Source organism: Naegleria fowleri (genome assembly GCF_008403515.1).
Source record: "Naegleria fowleri strain ATCC 30894 chromosome Unknown tig7, whole genome shotgun sequence".
NCBI lineage: Eukaryota > Heterolobosea > Eutetramitea > Acrasida > Naegleriidae > Naegleria > Naegleria fowleri.
In genome coordinates this window covers 415,183-438,300 of record NW_025407939.1, presented here as the reverse complement: position 1 = coordinate 438,300, position 23,118 = coordinate 415,183, and the positions used below count along the sequence as shown (strand labels likewise).

The 23,118-nt window shown below is 36.5% G+C and overlaps 13 protein-coding genes across 13 annotated transcripts; 9 read left to right on the top strand and 4 right to left on the bottom strand.

Annotated features, from left to right (window-relative positions):
- Positions 1-211: 211 nt before the first annotated feature.
- FDP41_010908 (uncharacterized protein) lies at positions 212-1,470 on the top strand (the record flags this gene model as incomplete). Its single annotated transcript, XM_044701257.1, has 2 exons — positions 212-770; positions 827-1,470. 2 exons carry the CDS (start codon positions 212-214, stop codon positions 1,468-1,470), a joined length of 1,203 nt encoding a protein of 400 aa, XP_044567642.1.
- A 21-nt stretch (positions 1,471-1,491) lies between these two features.
- Positions 1,492-1,941, top strand: FDP41_010907 (uncharacterized protein; the record flags this gene model as incomplete). The annotated part of the gene is made up of 1 exon (XM_044701256.1): positions 1,492-1,941. One exon carries the CDS (start codon positions 1,492-1,494, stop codon positions 1,939-1,941), a length of 450 nt encoding a protein of 149 aa, XP_044567641.1.
- Positions 1,942-2,297: 356 nt separating this feature from the next.
- FDP41_010906 (uncharacterized protein) lies at positions 2,298-3,949 on the bottom strand (the record flags this gene model as incomplete). The annotated part of the gene is made up of 2 exons (XM_044701255.1): positions 2,298-2,512; positions 2,560-3,949. 2 exons carry the CDS (start codon positions 3,947-3,949, stop codon positions 2,298-2,300), a joined length of 1,605 nt encoding a protein of 534 aa, XP_044567640.1.
- A 748-nt stretch (positions 3,950-4,697) lies between these two features.
- On the bottom strand, positions 4,698-6,172 carry FDP41_010905 (uncharacterized protein; the record flags this gene model as incomplete). The annotated part of the gene is made up of 2 exons (XM_044701254.1): positions 4,698-5,908; positions 6,157-6,172. The coding sequence occupies 2 exons, from the start codon at positions 6,170-6,172 to the stop codon at positions 4,698-4,700; spliced, it is 1,227 nt and encodes a 408-aa protein (XP_044567639.1).
- Positions 6,173-6,561: 389 nt separating this feature from the next.
- Positions 6,562-7,233, top strand: FDP41_010904 (uncharacterized protein; the record flags this gene model as incomplete). Its single annotated transcript, XM_044701253.1, has 1 exon — positions 6,562-7,233. One exon carries the CDS (start codon positions 6,562-6,564, stop codon positions 7,231-7,233), a length of 672 nt encoding a protein of 223 aa, XP_044567638.1.
- A 1,203-nt stretch (positions 7,234-8,436) lies between these two features.
- Positions 8,437-9,597, top strand: FDP41_010903 (uncharacterized protein; the record flags this gene model as incomplete). Its single annotated transcript, XM_044701252.1, has 3 exons — positions 8,437-8,583; positions 8,691-9,133; positions 9,213-9,597. The coding sequence occupies 3 exons, from the start codon at positions 8,437-8,439 to the stop codon at positions 9,595-9,597; spliced, it is 975 nt and encodes a 324-aa protein (XP_044567637.1).
- A 212-nt stretch (positions 9,598-9,809) lies between these two features.
- Positions 9,810-11,441, bottom strand: FDP41_010902 (uncharacterized protein; the record flags this gene model as incomplete). The annotated part of the gene is made up of 2 exons (XM_044701251.1): positions 9,810-9,987; positions 10,048-11,441. The coding sequence occupies 2 exons, from the start codon at positions 11,439-11,441 to the stop codon at positions 9,810-9,812; spliced, it is 1,572 nt and encodes a 523-aa protein (XP_044567636.1).
- A 2,717-nt stretch (positions 11,442-14,158) lies between these two features.
- On the top strand, positions 14,159-14,767 carry FDP41_010901 (uncharacterized protein; the record flags this gene model as incomplete). Its single annotated transcript, XM_044701250.1, has 1 exon — positions 14,159-14,767. The coding sequence occupies one exon, from the start codon at positions 14,159-14,161 to the stop codon at positions 14,765-14,767; it is 609 nt and encodes a 202-aa protein (XP_044567635.1).
- Positions 14,768-16,295: 1,528 nt separating this feature from the next.
- FDP41_010900 (uncharacterized protein) lies at positions 16,296-17,917 on the top strand (the record flags this gene model as incomplete). Its single annotated transcript, XM_044701249.1, has 2 exons — positions 16,296-17,154; positions 17,205-17,917. 2 exons carry the CDS (start codon positions 16,296-16,298, stop codon positions 17,915-17,917), a joined length of 1,572 nt encoding a protein of 523 aa, XP_044567634.1.
- Positions 17,918-18,037: 120 nt separating this feature from the next.
- FDP41_010899 (uncharacterized protein) lies at positions 18,038-19,456 on the top strand (the record flags this gene model as incomplete). The annotated part of the gene is made up of 2 exons (XM_044701246.1): positions 18,038-18,692; positions 18,747-19,456. 2 exons carry the CDS (start codon positions 18,038-18,040, stop codon positions 19,454-19,456), a joined length of 1,365 nt encoding a protein of 454 aa, XP_044567633.1.
- A 113-nt stretch (positions 19,457-19,569) lies between these two features.
- FDP41_010898 (uncharacterized protein) lies at positions 19,570-20,346 on the top strand (the record flags this gene model as incomplete). Its single annotated transcript, XM_044701245.1, has 1 exon — positions 19,570-20,346. The coding sequence occupies one exon, from the start codon at positions 19,570-19,572 to the stop codon at positions 20,344-20,346; it is 777 nt and encodes a 258-aa protein (XP_044567632.1).
- A 70-nt stretch (positions 20,347-20,416) lies between these two features.
- FDP41_010897 (uncharacterized protein) lies at positions 20,417-20,789 on the bottom strand (the record flags this gene model as incomplete). Its single annotated transcript, XM_044701244.1, has 2 exons — positions 20,417-20,662; positions 20,787-20,789. 2 exons carry the CDS (start codon positions 20,787-20,789, stop codon positions 20,417-20,419), a joined length of 249 nt encoding a protein of 82 aa, XP_044567631.1.
- A 182-nt stretch (positions 20,790-20,971) lies between these two features.
- FDP41_010896 (uncharacterized protein) lies at positions 20,972-22,828 on the top strand (the record flags this gene model as incomplete). Its single annotated transcript, XM_044701243.1, has 1 exon — positions 20,972-22,828. One exon carries the CDS (start codon positions 20,972-20,974, stop codon positions 22,826-22,828), a length of 1,857 nt encoding a protein of 618 aa, XP_044567630.1.
- Between the last annotated feature and the right edge of the window lie 290 nt (positions 22,829-23,118).

Sequence of the window (23,118 nt, the reverse complement as noted above, 5' to 3'; positions counted from 1 at the left end):
GTATTCATTCTAGTGGCGGGTACAATAAAAATGTTGTCGAGCAGTGGCTCGTTTTGGGTATAAAAGAAGCAACATCAGAATCTATTAAGGCAAATCGCATCCGTATGAGGCATTTCAATTTGGTGAAATTGCGGTTGTCGAGGTGATTTTGTGGCGCCATTAAGGTTCTTGCTTTATATAATCTCTAGGGGGCACACAAGTCTAAAAAAAAATGGGTGGCATCTGTTCTTCTTTTTCTGCTCTTCCGAATATCAGCGATTCCTCATCACCAACAACAGAAATATCAAGAAAATCCGCAGGGTCTTCCATATCGTTGCGAACCTTCTTTTCAAATTCAAAAGGAAGCGACTCGAGCGTAATCATCAATGTTTCTCCCATCAAAACCAACAGCCAACCGTTCAAAACGAAAAACAAGCATGAAGAGGAGAGAGAAAATTCTCAAACTCTTCGGTTATCAAAGGAATCAATAATAATCAGTCTGAAGAAGAGGGTGAGAGGAAGAAACCCGAAAATTGCTCAATTGAAAAAACAATTTGAAAATATTATGAAGTTTTTCGATTTGCCAGTTCAAGAAAATGTTTTTGAGAATGTAAATGCAATCATCAATTATTTCGATCAAAATAAGTCCAAAGAAGAAGTTTCCATGAAACTATCCAAGATTGTATTCGATTCCTATAACAGAGATAAACGAGGATGGTTAGACACCTCGGATTTGAAAAAGTTTTGCAAAGATTTACTCTACATGTGTGGCCACACCAATATAACGGATAGTAAGTGTTGATAATAGTTATTAAGCTGCTGGATTATCTCTTGATATTAATAATAGAGGATGTCAATGATATTGTGGAAAGATTGCAGAATTTAATACGAGCCCAGAATTATCAAAAGCTTAGCTTTGAGCTATTTTGGAGTTCAAACATTATGAAAGGAGCTATTTTAAACGCTGATGGCCAACTGGATGAATCTAACGTTGTGTTTAATCCTCATTTGTCGACAGAGCAACTAATGTTCATTGGGAACCTTAAATCTCGCGAACTTAAAAAGGAGTTTGACTGGTTTTTTACTTTCTTTGACTTCAAACCCACTGGGAATCTGTTAAGAGACATTAATCTCTTTATGACTGTACTCACCAACACCGACACAGATGCTCCTTCTCCCTTTTTTGATACAAAAGAAATAACAACTGTACAGAGAAAACTGCAATCAAGACTATTAAGATATATATTTGAGTACTACGATAAGGATGGATCAGGTGTGATAGAAAGGGATGAACTGGTGGACTTTATCCAAGATGTTCAGGAAGCTCTCTACAAGAACAGCGACATTCCTGAAGATGAGGACAATATCTCAGAACTTGTCGATGAAATGTTACATGATTGTGATGTGGATGGTGATGGTAATATCAGTTATCATGAAATACTTCCTCACTTACCCAGCGTTTTTGTGAGAATGCGAAATCAAATTTCGTAGATTCGTACATTCACACAAAAAATGTCTTCATTCCTCAACTCGGTGCTTTACACAAATATTGCCAAAGCGGTTCAAGTGTTGATAGCACCTAGAAACACAGATGAAAATTTTAATAGAGCAGAAGAATCATTTCAATCACACGAGCAAATATTGGAGAATCAAAATTTGTTTGGCCAAGATGAAAAACAGCAGCTCTTCTTTCCCGATGGTCGGCCAAGAGTTCCTAAGAGTCTTGAATCAACAAGAAATAACGATCGTGTAAAATATATACAATCGTTACTCACCCAAGGCGAAACAAACAATTCATCGAACCTTCCCTTCAATCTCGTTCTTCCTCTTATTTTTCAAAATCTAATTGAAACATCTCATCAAACTACACAAGTTGAATATTACAGCAAGGAAGAGTTTCAACAACTGTCGCTTGAAGAAAGAAAAAGAAGACAACGTTTGTTAGAAATTTCAGAAAATTAATATTGGGAAAAGAGATTCACTCTGCAGAGATCCAATCAATGGATCGCAATTTGTTAAGAAATACTTGTACTGTCTGAGTATCTTCCTCTTGGATCGATTGAGTGTTTGTTCTGGCATGGTTGTGATGTGGACCATTATTTTTGCTTTACAGAAAGCCACCAAACTTGCATGTTATCCTTCTTCACCCTCAGAAGCACCACCACAAATTTCATCTGTGAAAGACTTCTACCCGTGAAATGATAACAATCATTGATGGTATTAGCCACATTTCCATAAATGAGGACAACCCTGCCAGAATTGTGTCTCATTTCGAACAAATTGTTGAGAATAAATTGTCACATCAAAATTGGTTGCATCTAGAAGTAATAATAATCTCTCGAACTCACAGAGCCAATGTGCTCCACTAAATCTGGTATAGCTAAGAAATTATCAAATATCTTGTGATTGAACCAAGCAACATAGTTGTAAATGATTCTGTCATTAGGAAACTCTCTATTTGCTTTCTGTTGCCACTCTCTAAGGTAATTGATAAAAGGTTGCATTATGGAAGCATCATTCGGATATACCATTGCTATTCCATTAATGTACTAAAGATATTGATATCCCATAAGAACTTACCAACTGCACTGCCAAAATGAGGGAAATCTCTTTGCAGATGATACTTTCTGCCAACTGCTCCATCCCCATCGCTAGAAAAGAATCTCGCCAGTTTTATAAACTTTGCTTCGAGATAGTGAAATCGCATTAGTAGTAGGAAGAGCAATGCTATAACAAAAGTTAGTACAGCAAACCAATAAATGGTGCATCTATTCAGAACTATGGTCGTGTCCTCTCGTTTCTTCATTCGTTTATACTGAATCCAAATGTAACTCAATGTTAGAATCAATGATGTTACTAGAGCAACGTTAGAAAGCACATGAATTCTCTTTTCATTAAAGTCATTGTATGCATGAGCAAAAAAGAGCTTAATCCACATGAATCTCTTGTCTTTGAAACGCCTTATCTTTTCTTCATCCGTGGACATATAGTAGTCCCTGTTTAACGTGTCAATCATTTCGCGAATAGAATCGATCCAACCCTTTGGAACAACTGCATCATCTTCCAAAATAATCGTGTATTCCATATGAGGGTAATATTTTTGACAATATTCCAATGTTGTGATATAATCAAGAGCTTGTTTTTGATGATATGGAAGCTGACTTGCAGCTAGGTTCGAAAATGAACTATGAAGGAAATATTTGTCATTGCTAATATCTGATTTTCTAAAAAAATTAAATACATTTCGTAAATGCGAAATGGATTCTACATGTGGCGAGAATTGTTGTTCATTTCCTGTTGCATCGAACACATTAATAGCAATATTCGAAGTAGGAACTAAATCGCTCATGGATGTGTTTGCCAAAATAGATTGTAATAGAACGTGTAGATAATCCACTCCTCTATTTACCGTCGGAATTGCAATGCAAAATCGAGAAGATGTCCTTGAATTAGAAAGACCAGCATCTTGTGTTTTAGAAAAACTTTTTTCCAGAACGGTAATCAATTCTTTTGGTAGCTCTTTGAGATATAGTGATGCCTCTTCCACTCGTTTCAACTCTGATTCCTGTCCTGTCCAATCTCCTTCATGAAACAAGAAAGAAGGTAATATGTGTCTTAAAAAAGCAAATGCATATTTTGATTTATCTTCCTTAGTTACCATCATGAGCAGAAATAAACAGGCAATGCTGCATAATGACACAATTAGAGTCAATAAAGCAACACTCCTCACTGTATCCCGCAAAGAATAATTTCCTAACAAAAATCTCAAAATTGATGACTTATCATTCAAACTAGGCTGTTCCGAGGAATGTACTGTGTTTTTATAAATATTTCTCTTCTCCGGTGGGGCATCGTGATAATTTGTTGCCTCTTCCAAACAATTCATTGATAAATCAGTGCCATTTCCGACATTATGATCCTCTCGATGTTGCAACTCGGAGTTTGGAACACTTTTTGCAAGAAAAGACATTTTTTTGAATCACCGACGGCAAACAAAATAATTCTCTCTTTTTCCTTCTACGAACGAGACTTTTAATTCTCTTTTGAGAGGTGTTGCCGCTCGTCAGTCATTATATTGGGTTTTTCATGTGCTATCTTCACTCTATCGTGCAGAAGACCGTCATGATATTCTCATCATTTGTTGGAGCTGAATTCAACTCTCCTTTGTTCTAGATGGAGAGATTCAGCAAGAAGGACATCTTTTTCAAGGTTTGTGTTGTTATTATGGTTCGTCATTAAAAATGTTTCCGAAATCATTTTACCAATTTTCTGGGTCTTGATCGAGGTTTCATTATTGTAGGTGTTTTCTGATGAGGAAATGGTAAGTCCATCTATTATGATTTGGATATCTCTTTAGAGATGCTAATCAGGACTTTGTGTTCTAATTGAAACATTTCGCCCTCTTCTATTGGGTTTTGTAAACCAAACGTACTGAGAGTCCTTACCTGTTTGCTCTTCAGTCCTGACCGAGATCAAACGTTGCAATATTGTTGTACAAAAAGATGTAGCTCTTGTCGTCACGACAATTCAATGACTTGACTCTGTGCATTAAAAAGTGAAAATTCGAGGAAAACAAGAAAAAACCATGAAATCAAGCAAAAACAAGGGAAATTAATTCCAAATCGTGTTTTTTCGTGTTTGTTTCATTTTTGTCCTTTCATTCAACAGAGAAAAATTCAAAACTCGAAGAATTTGAAAAAATCAAAGCTTGTGGAATTTTAATGCACAGGCCCAAGTACTCTCGAGAACCATATGATAGAATGTTTACGCATATATGCGCGACAATCTAAAACGATAGACGTTGGGTTATGGGTGTACCTGGACTCTTTTCCTTGATACAACCAAAATGCATAAATATATCCTGTTGAATCTGATAACGCATAGTATTTCAGCCCATACTTGTGAGGTTTTAAGGGAATGTATTGCTTGAACCGAACTTTTCCCTTGAATGCTGCAATTATTTCATCAACCGAAACTTCTCTAACGCACAACCAATATTTTCTACTGTTAGAATTGATTTTGTCCTCAATTATTTGTGGTTCACTACTGAGAAACGTATGAATTTCTTGGAACCTTCTTCTACTCATAAATCTCTGGATTAGCTTGCATGCATATAGTGCATGATCCATACCTGATCCTGTCCAATAGTTTGCATAATTTGGAATTGGAGCAATACTCATTAATTGACATACTTGTAAAAACCCTCGTATTTCTTCTTTTTTGAAATGATTGGGTGTTTGATTCATTTGGTTTCGTCGATAAAAACTATCGAAGTCTTCGAATTTTGGCTCAGGTAAAGTGAAAGGGGTTTCATCTTCGATCAGAGGTGGAATTTCATTTTCAGAAAACACATATTGCACATATTTCCTTTTTGTTGTTTTTTTAGCAAGGTAATGCTTTGTTTTTGCTTCCTGCCATTCCTTGTGCTTGCTGAGTTTTGTCTCAAATGTTTCACAGTATTCTTTTTTCCAGTTTGTTCTGCACCAAACATGTTCAATTATAGATTCATCCCATATAAGATTGGCAGATTTTAGAAGAGTGAAGTTTTCAGGTATGTTAGTCGGTCCTGATCTTTGAGGTGCTTTAATTTCCACCTTTGAAAATTTGCCATTCAAATCCCATCCATTTTGGAAATGATTACTGTCTTTTTGTAAATTTTTACATTCAGAGCCACATTCACATTCAGTAGAGCATTTTAGACCGGCTTTCTTGCAAACACATCCTGTGCAACGAGTGCAACCTTTTTTGCATCGTATTTGTCTTCCTGGAGGATGAGGAAGTTTAAATTCGCTTGGTGTAAATTCAGGCGATTCCTCTTCAGTTCTGTCTTCTGTATCATCTGTCTCAAGACAAAATGATAATAAATCATTTGGATCAATATCGGCAACATCGAACGATTCGTTAATAGTCTCTGAATCTTTATCTGTGACTGTAAAAATAACATCATGTCAACAAAATCGTCACTATCATGAGAGTACAATTGGGTCAACAACTGATTTTGCTCAACATCGTTCAGGGTCCAAAAATCAGATTCATGTTCATCATTTGAAGATGATTGTTCGGATGTAAAGATATGGCTTAGCGTATTTTGATGAAACGTCATCATGAAATTCTCGTCCACATTGGAATAGGTCGAAAAATCTACAGAAGGAGAACTGCTTTCGATGAAACAAGTACCCTCGTCCAGAATCATGATCTATTTTTTTTTGTGATTTTTTAGTTGTCGTGGAAAATGAGCATCACCAAATTAGTGGTTGAGATTGGGGGAAAGCTGATGACCTTGAAATAGAACCGCCCCTGAATCTTTGTGTTTTATTCGTATATCTATTTCTGAACTTGTTTTCAATGTTCCCAACAGACCATCAAATCATGACCAATGCAAAATCGAGAGATTATTCAGATAATCAAGTCGAAATGAAGTCTTAACCAAATTATATATAATATCTCACAGGCTGGACAGCAAGTAAATGAGGAAAGATAATATCCTCCTATTCGAAAAAACTTTTGCTTTTTGGCTTGCCAAGCGAGTTTTTTGAATATTCGTTTTCATTCGCTGCCTCGGTCTCTTCCTGCGTAGTGCAAATGCTTGAATCGGCCAAAATCACTCAAGATCAAGAATTGAAATTCAAATGTAACAGATTTTCGGTTGAACAATTTTCAATTCTCCTCATGGGTGACAAAATCTTGAATGCTGACCTCAAACCGATTGCACGCAAGCCAGGACAACAATTATTTGCATTGGATTGTGCAACCATTGCGAATTGTAATGGGGTGTGTCAAATTTGTCACAATTTAAAGTCAAATCTTGATGAAATCATTAATGAAAAAGCATCAATTATTGAAAAAGTCAAAAATGGAGAATTGCCAAAGCCTAAACAAGTGCTTCAAAATCCGTTGTTAATGTATGAATTATTGAATATTGTTTTACCACACGTTTCCATTAATGATCAAGAAAAGAATATCTTCCAACTCTTTCGAAATGCAAATCATGCATATGAATTAAATTGGAAGAAAGAAGAAAAATCTGTTGACGAACAATCTACAAAGAAACCTAAATGTGACCATTTTGTTCCACCTCAATATGCTCGTCCTAATCTTCCTTCCTATAAACCCTTCCAAGAAACATTTTTCATGAAATTCATACTGAATCAATTACGTAATTACAACAGAGATCCACATCACCATGAATATTCTGAAGAGAAAAAACGGTTTTGGTTGGTGACAAAGTATTTTTGTGTAAACAATTCTTCTTGAGAATGGGTGGAGCTCGGAATCAATATGTTCCATGTAACCAATGAATTGATTTCAATGCCAACCATTGTAGAACTTATGCAAAAATACCCAAACTTATATATACTTCTCGATAGAGAAGAGGTTACTCCTACAGAAATAATGGCATTAAGGCCTTGTCTTAAATTAACATGTCCTGCAGTAATTGAAGCTCTGAATGAAATTAATACCAATCAAGCTAAAGAAATCGCCATATATTCCTTTAACAGACCATTATAATGGAATGAATATGACTTGATACCACAGCTCCCAAATATTTCACAAAATCCTTCATTCCAAAAAAAAGATCCCAAAGAACTCGAAATCATTAATGATAATGTTGCCACGTATGCAAGAAAATCAACATTGAGATTAGATACATGTGCTCCTGAACGTATCTTTTTGTGTAGCAAAAGGTGCTTTTAAAAATCATCTCATTGTGAACCATAATTATAGTAAGGAACAAGTTTCTGAAGTAGTTAGAAATTTAGAATGCCAGGAATTTCTATTTCAAGTTGAATTTGAACGAGCCACTCGAAAGATGTCATGTGATGGAAAAGCTTCATCTCATATTCTTAAGCCTTCCGAAATACCATCTCACTCTAAACAAATAGCCATAGAGAGAAATGACCATTCAATTGCACTCTATATTTGTGAAGCCTGAAAATGCAAAATGGAATTTGTATACATGGAAAATGCATCGGGATAAATATGATTTAATTTCCCAAATCGACACAATCACCAACATCATGCCAAAGGTTTGCAATTACATTACGTGCAATGATACTTGTGATGCATTGTTACTTCTTCATTCCAACGGATTTGATAGGCTGTTTTTTGAAGATGCACCTGGTTAAAGAAGAAGGGATCCATCACTGCGAACAGAGTTGCTGAAAATTTTTTAAAATATTTCGATAAAGGTGAACGAATGGATTCCCATTTTGGATGAGTTCAAGTCTTCATTACTTCCATTCCCTCCCCGCAATTTTCATCATTGTGGTGACCGAAATTGATGAGAGCAACTCTCAAAGATAATATTACATCAAAAGAAGAGAGATGTTGTACCTCCAAGAATGGATTGATGAAGGAGATTAATTGTGTCCGACGACGTTTCATCCAATTAATTGGCATGCAACGTTCTTTCTGTATCGTGTGAAATCATCGGCCCAGCGCTGGAAGACTTAAAAAATGTTCCTATTCATTCTTGTCTTGCCATTGTTGATTCATGTGTTGTTGTCTGGTGGTTTGTTCTATTACAGATATCTAGAATTTGAGAAGGAAAGAAAGAAGGTCAATTCCGAAGAATATTTATCCCGAAAGCATGTGGTTATTACAGTAAGTAAATCTCATTCCACGTGTGATGATGATGATGACAATGATCCACAATGGATGGCGATGAATGCGATGCTCATTGATGTCACTTTAAATGTACATTTCAAAAGGGAGCAAGCTCTGGTATTGGTGAACAACTCTGCAAACATTATTGCCAAGTGGGAAGAAAAAACAAAATTGTTATTGCAGCCCGTAATGTCGATAAACTTAATGAATTGAAAGAGAGTTTGTTAAAAGAATACTCAAATAGAGGACATGACATTCTTTGCCTAAAAATTGATGTTTCAGTTGAGAGTGATTGCAAAGAATTAATTGAAAAGAGTTTAAGTTTTTTGGATGACAGAATTGACACTATTTATTTGAATGCTGGAAGATCTAGTCTTCAAATACTTTCTGAAGCTAAAGATCTTGAGGGTCATAGAGCTTTGATGAACACTAATTTCTATGGATGCATTGCCCCTACTTTTTATTTATTACCTCATTTGAGAGAACGACAAAATAGCAATTGCCATATTTGTGTAGTTTCATCGTTGGCGGGCTTGACAGGAGTTTGGTATGTTATTGTACTTCATGAAGTCTCCATTGCTTAACCCATTTATGCATGCTATTGAATTCTAAATTGTCAACCACAGTCGTAGAACTGCATACTCAGCCTCCAAGTTTGCATTGCATGGATTTTATGAAGCTTTAAAGTTAGAATTAATGAAAGAAGGAATTTATGGAAAGAAAGTTACCCTCTCACTAGTCTGTCCTGGATTTGTAAAGACTGCCATTCATTTCAATGCACTTGGAACCAAAGAATCCACTAATGTGAAGAGAGATTTGAATGAATTCATGTCTGTTGAAGAATGTGTTGAAAGGATGGTCACAAACACAGAAGGAGCAAATTCACAATTCCTCTTTATTGTCCCATACACTGAAAGACTTCTCATCCAATACATTAGACCATGGATCCCATCCCTCATTCTTGATAAAATTGTCTTGAAAAAAGGAGACTCTGTTCAGCTTGATCAATAAATTGAAGACAATATTAGCCACAATGATGTGATGATCATTTAGGTTTCCTAACAACAAGCGTTCTTTTTGTAAAGTGCTGCTCTTTGAGTAAAAACGAATACTAGTGGAGCAATTTCAAAATAATAGTTTCATTAATTTTATGAAGTGTCCATTTCCTCATAAATCCCCAATAATTCCAATGAATGGTGATGCGAACGATATCATCGAAATCGTCACTTCTTTCTTTTCGACGATTTGCTTTTGCTTGTGGTGTGTGATTGTGACTCGCTTGATTCTTCAGAAGTAGCAGCAGCTCCACCACCACCACTGGGAGAACTTTCTGTCTTGCTACTACTGCTTTTATACGTTCCATATAAATTATCACCAATATTCACTTCATAGGGTGGTGTTCTATTGAAAGTTAAAAAAAACAAAACACTTTTTAGTATGAAATTTTGTGAACAAACTTACTTGGCCCGTGGTCTTCCTCTTTTTGCTTTGTGAGTTGGTGATTGTGGTCTTCCTCTTCCTTTCTCATCAATGAACATGGTTCCTAACAGCATTTGAGTTGTTGAGCTACTACTTTGTTCCAATTGATTGGGTGTTAAATTTTCATTCTTCATCGATGAAGATGAAGCTGATGAAATGGTCAATTTTGAAAGGGCTGTCTTTTTCTTTTTCACCTTTCCAGCTGTAGTGGAAGGTGGTTGAATGTGTGGTGTCAATGTCGATATTGTTGGTGGAACAAGAGTGGTCGATGTCGAAGAAGAAATGGAGACTCCTGTTGTTGTCATTGGTGTGGATCCTGATAGTGGAGTAGTAGTAGCTGCTGTCGTCGTCGATGTTGTTGTTGTTGTTGAGGATGACGACATGCCCACCACAAATGGACTCACTTGTGTGGTCGACGATTGCTGTGTATACTGATTAAAACTAGTTGCATTTGGAAAAGGTCCAATGGCACTCAAAGGAAATCCAACCACCACAGTAGGTGTGGTTGGTGTTGGTTGATTGGGAGGAGTCTTACTCAATTGAGAAGAAGATCTTTCAGTTGAAGGAGTGGTTGTACTATTTGAAAGGATCATGGTTGCATTCGAAGAGGAGGTCATTATGTGTGCTTGTTGTTGTTTGTGGTGTTGAGAAGTCACGAGGGCAGTATTAATACTTGGAGGAAGTGACAGGGCTGATGTTGTTGTTGTTGTTGAGGTGGTTGTTGCTGAGGCTGTTGCTGCTGCTGCTGTTGAATAAATATTGGTACCACCTGACATGATCTGCTGCTGTGTGAGTACTAGTGGTTGTGATTGTGGTTGTGGTTGTGGTGGTACTGGTATTTGTGGTTGTTGAATAGGTTGTTGAATGTGAGAAGTTGTACTGGTGGCGGTGGTGGTCAAAGAAAGTTCTTGTTGTAATTGTTCTTTTGAGTACTGCTGTCCGAATGGTGGTTGAACAATCATCATTTCTTGACCATACTGTTGTTGTTGTTGTTGTTGCAATAAGGACCACGATGACGACGACGACAAAGAGGATTCTCTCCTTAGAAAAGTTTGCATTTCTTCCCAAACCATTTGTTGAAGTTGAGGAGTGATTTGAGAGGTGAGTTGAGATAAATCATCTTCCATGTAAATGAAAACATGTTGTTGTTGAATAGGTTGTGATGGAACATGCATGATGGAATGCTGTACATTTGAAAAGTGTCGATGAGCAAGCTGTGCGAGAGATGAAGGTGGTAGTTGTTGTTGAAGTGTCATCATGCTGCTTGGAGGATGATATTGTTGTTGTTGTGATTGTTCTTGTTGATCCATTCTCTCTTCTTCTTCTTCTTCCATTTCTCCCAATAATGAAGGAATGTTTCTTCTTGTTGGAAACATTGAGATGATGCAGTGACCTATAAGTTCAACAATGGTTGTTATTATTATTGTTATTATTATTGTTATTATTATTGTTGGATGTTGGTTCAATGTCTTCTTGAGAGAGTTTGTTTTTTCGTGTGTGTATAAATTATACAATTCCAATTCGATATTAACACACACACACACTCTCTCTTATTGTCGTAGTGAGGATATGAATGGTTGGCGCAAATAATTGTTGGCGAAGTGTGTAAAGATCGTATATTCCCTCTATCTCAATGACAAGTCGATGTTTATGCGCGTGTCGATCGATCGGATGAGAGTGTGTGGAGATTTTAATTGTTTCAATACGAAAGTGATGATGATGATGATGGTGTTGTGTGAAAAAGTCAATTTCTCGAGAAATGATGTTCTTCAAAGATTGCTGAAATGCATGAAATAATTGAGTGCCTTCTTGATGGTTATGGTTAATGTGATGTGACGCTGGTGATGATGGTATTGCACTGGTGGTGTGAGAAGAAGACCCAACGACACGTACGTAGCAGACTAGGATGGAGCAATATTGCTGGCAACAATGGGACGACAATGGGATGCCTCGCGATATTGTTGCTTATTTTTCGCGCCAAAAGTATTAAAAAATATTTAACGGACACAACGATTGGTTGGCTGGTGGTGGTGGTCGACGTTCAACAACGACGTATCGATCTTGTTTGCCTCCTCTTCCTCCTCCTATAACACTCTCAACAACAATTGAGCAGCTTTGCAGTCTTTTTGAGTTGTTCACACACAAACGCGTCAACATGCACAAAGTTATATGACGAGACTTGTCTTCCTCAATCACAATTGACGTGTTTTCAATCACAACACTGAGATTGGAGAGAAACAATGTGTGTGTGAAGGGGATGAAAGAATCAAGTAGGAATGAGTCTTGCAGTCTGTCTCTCTCTGTTTGTCAAAATTATGCGTCTTTTCTTTTTTCGTTAAAATAAATATATTGGATAATACAAAATAGGACAAGTCCAAGATAAAAGAGTAATCGAGATTGACAATGAATGTAAGAAGGAGGTGGATGATGCACTACTAGTGATTTGATTTGGACTTCACAACGAAGAGACGTGAATCTCTTACCGAGTCGGTCCTATGAGGAAAGTTGTTGTTGTTGAATGGAGGCAACAAGAACTGTTTGTTGGCTTTAAAGAATGAGAGAGAACGCAACAACACTCGGGTGGTGAGGTGATTAAAAATGATTTTTTTTTCTTTGGCTCCAGCAGACACAAGAGGTTTTGGCAAGTGACAGATTTTAAGAGGAGGAAGAACGGTACATGTGCAAAACATGCGATCGAATCCATGTAGGGATTAGGTTGTTAACCGACAACACATGAAGTAAACCATTGTTGTTTATGCTCATTCGTGGTTGTGGTGGCTTGTTTGTGTGTACTGAATACAAATAAGGATAATGTTGGGCTATTGTGTCCGTGACAGGAGAGGAGAGAATTTCGCATGCGGAGAGGACGAAGAACGAAACATCGACCCCTTTCAATACAAATTAATTGAATGAGGTAATTAATACAAACACCTAAAATACATTTACTGCATGCAAGATGTAGATGTACTGAACTATGAAAAGTAGTCTTTGTGGTTTTACCTAGCTTGGCAATCCTACAAATGAGGACAATGAAAATGTCACAAGTCAAGGAAATGGTTTCACAATGAACTGTCCGTGTTGTTTCAAATACGCCATGAAATGGTGAAACCCATTGTTCATTCTTAAGATGATGATGCATAATGTTTGGAAATTGTCCAAGATTGGTTTCTTTGAATTCGATAAAAATGTACATTGAATTGACATCAATTTTCAAAAGGTGTAATTGAATGCATTCGGAATGAGGTGCATGCATTTCAATATTTTAGGATGATGATGTAATGCAGATGCACACATCGTGTGGATTGTTTCGCAGGGTTTGTTCTAAGGATCACCAACATGTTGTTTCAATCCGATCGAATAAACTCTCTCTCTTCGGGTGCATCTTGCGTGATTCATGCAGAATCAAATTCAAGCATCTTTCCTTTTAGTGGTTGTAAGAGTACATTTTAGGTATCTCCTAAAATGATGTGGAACCATTCTTTTTGGAATCTCCTCATTCCTCATCTGAGGAGTTTGTTGTTGAGGATGTGTGTGTTGGTATGAGATGAAGGTGTCAGAACTGAAGGGAACAATGTTGAGGATGAGTTGTCCATGTGTTCATGCTCATATTGTGGTATTACAAATGGATGAGAAGATGAGCCTGGACACATGGACAACACATCCAATGATGGATAGATGAATGTCCCTTCTGACCGATGCGCGCAGCTGTATTGTTCTCACTGTGGACATTTACATGCGAAGAGATGGATGTGTGCATGTGTCATCACTCGGTAGAAACCGAGTTGATTAATCAACATGTTTACAAGAGAGTGTGTATGGAAGGAGGGCGAAGAGTCAGGTCATGTGTTAGATACATCCGTATGTGAGTTGTAGGTTGGACATGTTCAGTCAATCACGTGATGAATATTTTTTAAATAGTTAATATTTTAATATTGGGTTGACTTTTGCCACAACTATTTTACAACAGAAAGGAACCCATTCAATGGAACAACACAGACGATCAAACAAAAACTCTCATAATAATAAAAAACAACTTAACGACTTCAATGCTGGAATTGAGATTTTCCAAGCCTAAAAAAAACAAAACTTTGACATGCAACTCATCATTACCACCAACAAGGGAATTTGTTCGAGTTTCAAAGAACTGAACGAAGAATTGATCCTTTCAAGCCATCGAGTGAAAACAACAAAACGAAAAAATCAAAGCTACAAAAAAGTATGCAGTATTGAAACTCGTGGGCAATTCCACAAAACGAAACGAGTCGTGGATCAAGATGTGGTGGATTTCATGAGGAGTCAATTTGTCAAACATTATTCCACTATTGACATGACATTAAGTGAAAAAACAAAATCTTCATTTCATACTATTTTGCATGTATATGCCCATGATGGAACCTTTGGACTTCGTTACGATCGTGTCATTGATGCGAATCATCCAAGAGCATGCCTTCGAGCACATCACCTTGTTCAAATCTTGGAACCCTATCTGCAAAGTCATCCCGAATGCACTTGTATTAAATTGCATGTCTGTTTCTCAGGTGTGGATTACAATGGAACTGTCAAATCCTATGCAGAGCAATTAAGGGATGAAATTGAACAAATAATCATGAACGATATTATTCCTCAACAAATCATGACAGTGGAAGGAGTGGATGGTTGGTCCATACTTGGTTTCAATATTTCAAACAGTGGGGAATATTAGTCCCATTATGTTCTTCCAAGAATTCCAGAGATTCGAAACATTGTCAGTTCAAACAACTGCAAATTCAACTATGACCCTTTAATTGTTAAATATGATTCAGGTCAATTAAAGAGAAGGTTCGTAGCCTCAAAGAATTAAATCAAAACAACGAGTACTCAGTGGTATTGTGTGGGAGGTTTTGTAAAAATGTGGCGCCAATGTAACTTTCTCGTTTCACTCTCCATCTCTTGGCATCATGATCGCGATTCATACAAATATCGTCGTGACGAAATTAAGAGTAACACATAGTGGTTCAACTCGAGCCAAAATTTGCCAGCGAGTTTGTTGGTGTGTTGTTGGTCGCATGTGTCATTTTTATTTTGTAAAGACTCTTTCTATGAACTCGTCGTCGTTTGATGAAAGCTTTAAACGTGAAACTTGATCCTATCCAAAAAAAAATTTATTGGGGTATATGTACACCTAATCCAATTGGGATTCTAACTAAGGACCCAAGGGGGATCGAGAGCGTAGGCAATCAGACTTTTGCCTTCCATTTTGGGCCTAACTATAAAAGTAGCAAACCAAAAAAATGTTTATTGCAGGGTGGTTTGACGAAGTTGCAGATGCTTCACAACAGCTTTTGAAACAATATCTTCAAGAGTTTCTTTGAAATACGGAATGATACCACGACTACCTTTTGGAATCCAATTTTTGACTGTAGCTAATTCAGGAATTATGAGATTGTAATGTAAATGGTTGAACCAATTACATGATTGATGTTGATTTCGTGCTCCGGCCAGGAATCCTGCATAATATTTAACAAGAATCCAAAAACGTTTTGCAATATCAGAATACTGGTGATGACGCGGATCTCTACTATAATTTCGTAATTGGTCGAATATAAATTGCATGAAAAATGTATCCTCAAAAGGTTTTTTCATTTCTGGCAAACGAGGTTTACAAGTAGGTTCTGTTCTGAGATCTAATTTAACTTTCTTTTATGGTGATTCCATCACCTACTCAACATTCACTGACTCAAAATTCCAGGTTGAATCATAATGTTCTTGGGCTTGTCGAAATAATGACACTAATTCAGATTCGGTCTCAGTTAACTCTTTTGAATGAACCACTAACTTGCTAATTATTTCATACATGAGTAAAGGATACGCAAGTAAACTTTTAGGTGCGGGACGAACTCCATCAGCAATTTGTTGGAAAATAACATCTTTCTTTGAAATAATTTGATCAAGGTGGTTCATTGTAGATTGGCAATTATTGCAAATCCCGGTTGCTTTTGTGCCGAGTTGATTGCATTCAACAGATTTCAATTTGGTCCCTGTTTTAATTGCAATCGGCTTATAGTTTGCATTGAATATACAATCACCAAAAAGCAGCTCTGAGTATTTATCGGTCCGTTGTGGAACTGCATTTTTTTGCTAATTGCACTTTTTAAGTTAGGCCCAATATGGAAGGAGAATCTTTGATTGCGTTGCTGGTAGCTACGCTCTCGATCCCCCGCCTTAGTCTTCAATCTCCTATCCAAAAAAAAATGGCGCAAACTACGAGCTCGTTGGCTCATCATCACCACGGAGGAAAACTTCTCCAATCCACAGTTGAAGCGCTCACCTCCGACAATAATTCTTCTTCAACATCATCATCACTATTATCTAGTTTGTGGATGAAATTTATTCAAATGGCAAAGTCGTTGAACATTGGGCACTTTTATTTGTTTTTGGGAAGTTTAGGATTAGGAACCGTTTGGTATACGAGTATTAATTATTTTATACAGAGAAGTTTTGTGAGCAAATTATATATTAGTAGCAACGATGAGGCCTTTCATTGGTTTATGTTTTGGTTGGCTGAAAACAAGTATAGCCAAGAAGCCAACCACTTTGCAATTCTATCTTCAAAAACTCATGTGGATTTTTCAAGCTTCAAACACAATCCATCGGAAAAGGATAAACATTCAATTCCAATCAAATTCATCCCATCGCCGGGAGTGCATTTTCTAAAGTACAAGGGAAAGAGCATTAAAATTGAGTACGAAAGAACACTTACACCATCTTCCAACTCTGGTTCAAATAATGCATCTCACAATGAGCAGCTTATTGTCAGTTGTCTAAGCACTTCTCCAACATTTTTGAAAAACTTTATTACAGATTGTCAACAGAAATATTTAGAGTCCAAGCATGGAAAAACATTGATTTATCTACCTGATGCTTATTGCGATTTTTGGGAGCCAAGAATTTCAAAACTGAAAAGACCCCCAAATACTGTTAAATTGCAATCCAACATTTTTGAGAAGTTATCGATTGATGCTAGAAACTTTCTTTCTCTGGAAAAATGGTATAATGATCATGGAATTCCTTTTAGAAGAGGTTACTTGCTGTATGGGCCTCCTGGAACTGGTATGTAAAAGGTTTATTTTGAATGCATTCGCATATTGACATAATTTTAGGAAAAACCAGTACTGTTACAGCTTTGGCAGGGGCTCTTGATAAGAATATTTGCTGTATTAACATTAGTAACAAAAATCTCAATGATGACAACTTGAACAGCCTTCTATTGAACACCCCCTACAATTCTATTATTTTATTGGAGGATATTGATGCATGTTTCGCAACAGTGGAATCAAAGAAGAGAACTGTACATCCATCACAGCTAAAGGCTGAACCTGAAGAAACTTCTGAAGTTGCATCTCAAGGAACATCAGGATCTAACGTGACATTGGGAGGTTTGTTAAATTGTATTGATGGAGTTGTTGCGCAAGAAGGAAGAATTTTGTTCATGACTACCAACCATATCCATCGCTTACCAGATGCATTAATCAGGCCAGGTAGAATAGATGTCAAGTATCTGATTGATTATGCTGACGAAACTCAAACTAGAGAATTGTTTCTCAATTTTTATCCTCGTGAGTTTGAACTAGCTGACAAGTTTTGTCAACAGCTCTTTTCTAGGGCCGACAAGGAGCATCAACGACGATTCACTTGCGCAGAATTACAGGGCCACTTTATGTCATACAAGCATGACCCAGCTTCTGCTGTTTCCAACACGCCAGATCTCATCAACTTTGATCTTAGAAGAGGCTTGAATGTGATACCTCATCAGAGCCAAGAAAATGGATCACATTTCGGATCACAAGCTGTACACGAAAAGGAGATTTTTTGATTTTTGAAAAAAAATTCGCGAAAAAAATACACCGATTCCTACCAAAGCTAAAACTCGCTTGTTCTCTTTCACGATACTGTGTTGTTCTCTTCTTTTCTCTATCATTGTGTCATCTGAAGAATGGAAAGACTCTTCCCAAAATTTGCAAATCCCACTAAACTGCAAAAGACATTGTTGCTCTCTCTTCCGCAGAGAACATCATCTTTGAAAAATTCGCTAGAGGTCTTTTCCAAACACAACGTAAATCTCACCAAAATCGAATCTCGACCCAATAGGCTTAATAAGAAGGTTATTGATTTTGTTCTCGATGTTGATGAAAACACAAACAAGGAAATTGTTGATTTGGCAATTAAGGAAATGCTAAGTTCGAAAGTTTGCGAAAATGTAAAATATTTGGGATTTGAAAATAATATTCCGTGGTTTCCAACCAAGATTTCAGATATTGATTTCTTCACAAGAGAATGCTTGGAAGCTGGAGGAGAACTACAATCAGACCATCCAGGATTTCATGACGTTGAATACCGCGAAAGAAGAAAGAAGATTTCTGATATTGCTTTGAATTACAAACATGGAACACCAATTCCAAGAATTGAATACTCTGAATCTGAAAATCAAACCTGGAAATTAATTTACAACAAATTAACCAGCCTTTATCCTAAATACGCATGTGAGCAATACAACACCTTGTTCCCATTATTTGAACAAAATTGTGGATTTTCGCCAGAAAGAATTCCTCAATTGCAAGATGTAAGCGACTTTTTGTCCTCGACCACAGGTATGTTCATTCTTTAATTTAACAAGACGATCTTATTATTGACTTTGTTGCTAGGGTTCAAAATTAGACCAGTTTCAGGATTGCTCACAGCACGTGATTTTTTGAATGCTTTAGCCTTTAGAGTGTTCCATAGCACTCAATACATTCGTCATCACTCTAAACCATATTACACTCCTGAGCCAGATGTCGTGCATGAATTACTTGGGCATGTTGTTTTGTTGTGCGATCCTGATTTCGCTGAATTCTCTCAACAGATTGGGTTAGCCTCCCTTGGTGCAAGTGACGCTGAAATTGATCGCCTTGTTAGACTCTATTGGTACACTGTAGAGTTTGGGGTTGTTAAGGAAGATTCACAGATGAAGGCATACGGTGCTGGTTTACTAAGCAGTTTTGGAGAGCTGGAATATAGTTGTACAGGCAGATCATCGGAAACAGATCAGATACCACAGTATCTGCCTTTTGTACCTGAAGAAGCAGCCATAAGACCATATCCAATCACTCACTATCAACCAGTCTATTATGTTGTTCAGAGTCTTGAATCATGCAAAGATCTGATCCGACGATTCGTGAACAATTCTACTGACAGACCTTTCCAACTGAAATATAATCCTTACACACAGACAGTCGATGTATTGGACAGCCAAGAAAAATTGATCAGTCTTACCAAGTCAATACAGAATAATCTTGATTTGCTAAAGTCTTCACTTGCAAAAATGGGAAATCTCAAAATGAGCTTGGAAAAGGAAATTAACAATTCAAACTAATTGGCGAATCTTATTAAAGATTACTTTCAATCACACATTTTTGAAATCAACTGAATACGGTGACTCCCAATCTGTGAAAAATGGTTCAGTCCTCGTTTTTGTGAAAAGAAAAAATGATGAAACAAACCTCAAGTGGTAGTTCAACCATTTATCATCACGCACAGAATATTCCGAAAGAAACACCATTGTCATTGAAACAATTGAAAAACTATTTCGTACTCAAGCAATTTAAACATTGTATTTCCTTTATCCAACAACATTTCGGAAGTGATTGGCAAAGTATTTCTGGCAATTCATCATTTTCTTTATCTCAAAAACAGAATATTTTCTCAATACTTATTCAGTGTTATTATGAAACAAAAGAATATTCAGCAATTCATCGGCTATTTGAAAAATCAAGAAATAACATTCCTTCCCAATGTCTCAAATTATATATTGAATTTTGTTTAAAATTGAAATTATTTGAAAAGGCCAACGAGATGATCTTTGATGATAATCAACTCTCGGAACAAGAAAGAAGAAATTTGGAAAATCAGTTACATAAAGAGAGATTGGAACAAGAAGCACTCATGGAAACAGCTAAACAAACAAAGGCCTATTCATCATTACTTTCATCCATGTACATCACAAAACCTTCACATGAGGAGTATGAAACGAGCACATTCGCTTCTCAAAATAAGTTTGAACATTCTGAATCATCGTACAGTCATGGCTCCAATAATTTCCAAATAGCTCACCAGGAGCACAAAGTAGAGCAACACAAACCTTCCAACAGGATATCCTCTCTAGCCTCCCTTACAAGATATATTTTAGACTTTATTAGCAATTACAAGGTTGAATTGGCTTTGCATGTTGTTTCGTTCGTTGTGCTTTATGTTTTACTGAAATAATTATCAATTTGATTGTAAATATATAAATTAGTTTTTAATGATATGAAATCTAGCATTTCTTGGTTGTAAATTATTTCGTTTGTGGTCTGTTTCCGCATGGTTTTATCATCCTCTCAATAAATTGATATTTCTCTCGATGAATCGATTCGTTTTCAATCATAGCAAAATATGATGCCATTGGATAATGTGAAACATAAGAAGAATATGTATCTCGTTGTTGATTTACAGCCCATTCAAATTTTGTGGTGTCAGCATGTCCAACTCCAACAAATTTGTTTTTTAATAATTCAAATTGGTTTGCTTGATCCGATGATGACTGAAATTTTAGATGCAATCATTGATTTCGAGTGTATTCAAATAAATTGTTAATATTAAAGTTTTGAATAAAACATCTCCGAATTATCATGATTAATTATGACTCACATCATCGGAGTACTTACCATTTTTTTTAAAAATGTTATTTAAAAATTAATAAAACAGCCGTAGGTCAAACCAATGTAAAATTCATCTCACTTTTAAATTCAATATCCAATAATGATCAACAATGTAATCTTTTATTCGTACTGATACTTGTATCTGATTTAGTTTTTTTCAACTGGTCAATTCATGCGTCGTCAGCAAAAAAATGTCGTCATCAGCAGCAACGTCCAATCTCACATCAACGGATCCTTCATCAGCAACAGTGATGAACACTCCATCCTCCATAACAACCATGTACTTAAATGATATGAACAAATGTCGAGAAATTTGGAAGAACTTTGAATTGGATCGGAAGAGAGATTTATTTGATTCTCAGGGAATTAATATATCAAAAGCGAGAGAACAATCAGCAGCTAATAGAAAGAACCTTGCTCAAATTACAAAGGATTTTAAGAAACTGAGCAATGAAGAAAAGGTTAGCTCGTTCCAGAAAGTATTAAAGGCATATCAGGAAGAAATTGATTCTTTGACCAATAGAAGTGTGAGCGCAGAAAAATTGTTTTTGGATCTATACCAACCACTCCGAGAAGCTCCTGATCCTTATTTTATTATCTGTAAATATCAACAGTTGATTCAACAGCAAAGTCAGCAACAAAGTAACCAAGAAGAATATGAAAAGACAATATCGGAATTGAAAAATCAATTAAATGACTATGAAAACGAATTTATGCATCTAAAAAATCAAGAGGTTACAATTCGGAAATTGGAAGAAGAAGTTCTCAAGTACAAAAACCAAAGCGAATTGTTAAAAGAACACGACTTTATCATTCAAAAACATAAGGATCGTGAAATTATTATTCTCAATGAATTGAAAGAAATCAAAACAGAAAATGAGAGACTGAATAACCTATATATTGACACTCAAAATTTAAATTATGAGCTGAAAACCAGGTTGGAAGAAATTGAGGCTTCACGTCAATATCAAATAGATTTACACCAAGAGCGAGTACTACAGCTCGAGAATCAAATTTTAGAGTTAAAAAGCCAAACCAAAACATCAATCACTGAACATTTGGAAGGGTCCATAGATGAACAAATTGCCATTAATGAAATGAAAACAGAATACCTCAAGAAAATATCAGAGCTAAAGGAAGATGTGAAAGAAAAAAATCACAAAATTCAACAACTACATCAACAATTGCAACAACAGCAACAAGTCATATTAAACATACAGAATGAGATGGCTCAACTACCAACACGAGAAACTCTCCAAAAACTCCAAGAAAGAATTAATACACTCCAACAACTAGAGTTTGGTTATGACTCCAACTCGCAAGAAAAGTCTGTAGAGCAGTTATTGAAGGAGAAGGTGATTAAATTAGAAAATGATCTCACGAAATCTAACCAGAATAATAGAGAGAAAGATGAAAAAATTGAAGCTCTCAACTCACAACTCAATGAACTTTCTGTCAAGGCTTCAGAACAATTGAAGACGATTGAAAAACTCGAAGCCAACGTTGATCAGCTCATGAAATCCTCGACTCTACCATCCAATACAGAAGAAGTGAGCATATCAGAACCTCAATCTCTCATTTCTATTCTAACAGAGCAACGAAATAGATTCAGAGATAAGTACAACACATTGGAAGAAGAGAACTTGAAACTCAAACAACACATTGAACATTTAGAAAATGAGCAATCCAAATTACGCAAAGAAAATTTAAAGCTTTATGAGAAGACAAAATATTTGCAATTCTACAACCAGAATGCTCTCTCTTCGACCAACAAACCTTCTTCATCGCAAGATTACGAGCCAATCCAAAACAAGTATGAACAGCTCTATGAACAAGAATTAGATCCATTTAAGAGATTTCACAGAAAAGAAAGAGAAGAACGTTTGAACAATATGACAGCTGCTGAAAAAGTAATTTATAGATGTAGCAGCTTAATGCTGTCCCACAAACTTGGTCGAATGTTCTTGTTCTTTTACTTGCTTGCTCTGCACACCTTAGTCTTCTTTACTTTATCCAAATTATCAGGTCTGACGATCCGAAGAAAATAAATGCGCAAGTGAGATCTTATTGTCAATCATAATTCACAACCATCGATAATTGTCCTTGTTCCAAGGCATCTTTCTCAGCACTTTTGCCATTCCACAATTATCGACTGCGGAAGATAAGGCGGCTGCAGCAGGAAATGAAGCAGTACGATACAGAAAGACCCTCTTCTTACTGATGGCATATCCAAACAGTGAACACAGAGTAAGTACACCTGACATGAAGCGAGCTTGTCTTTCAAGAGACCACACATGACCACCCTCTCTTCTCTCAACTAGTAATGGAACCAAAGGGT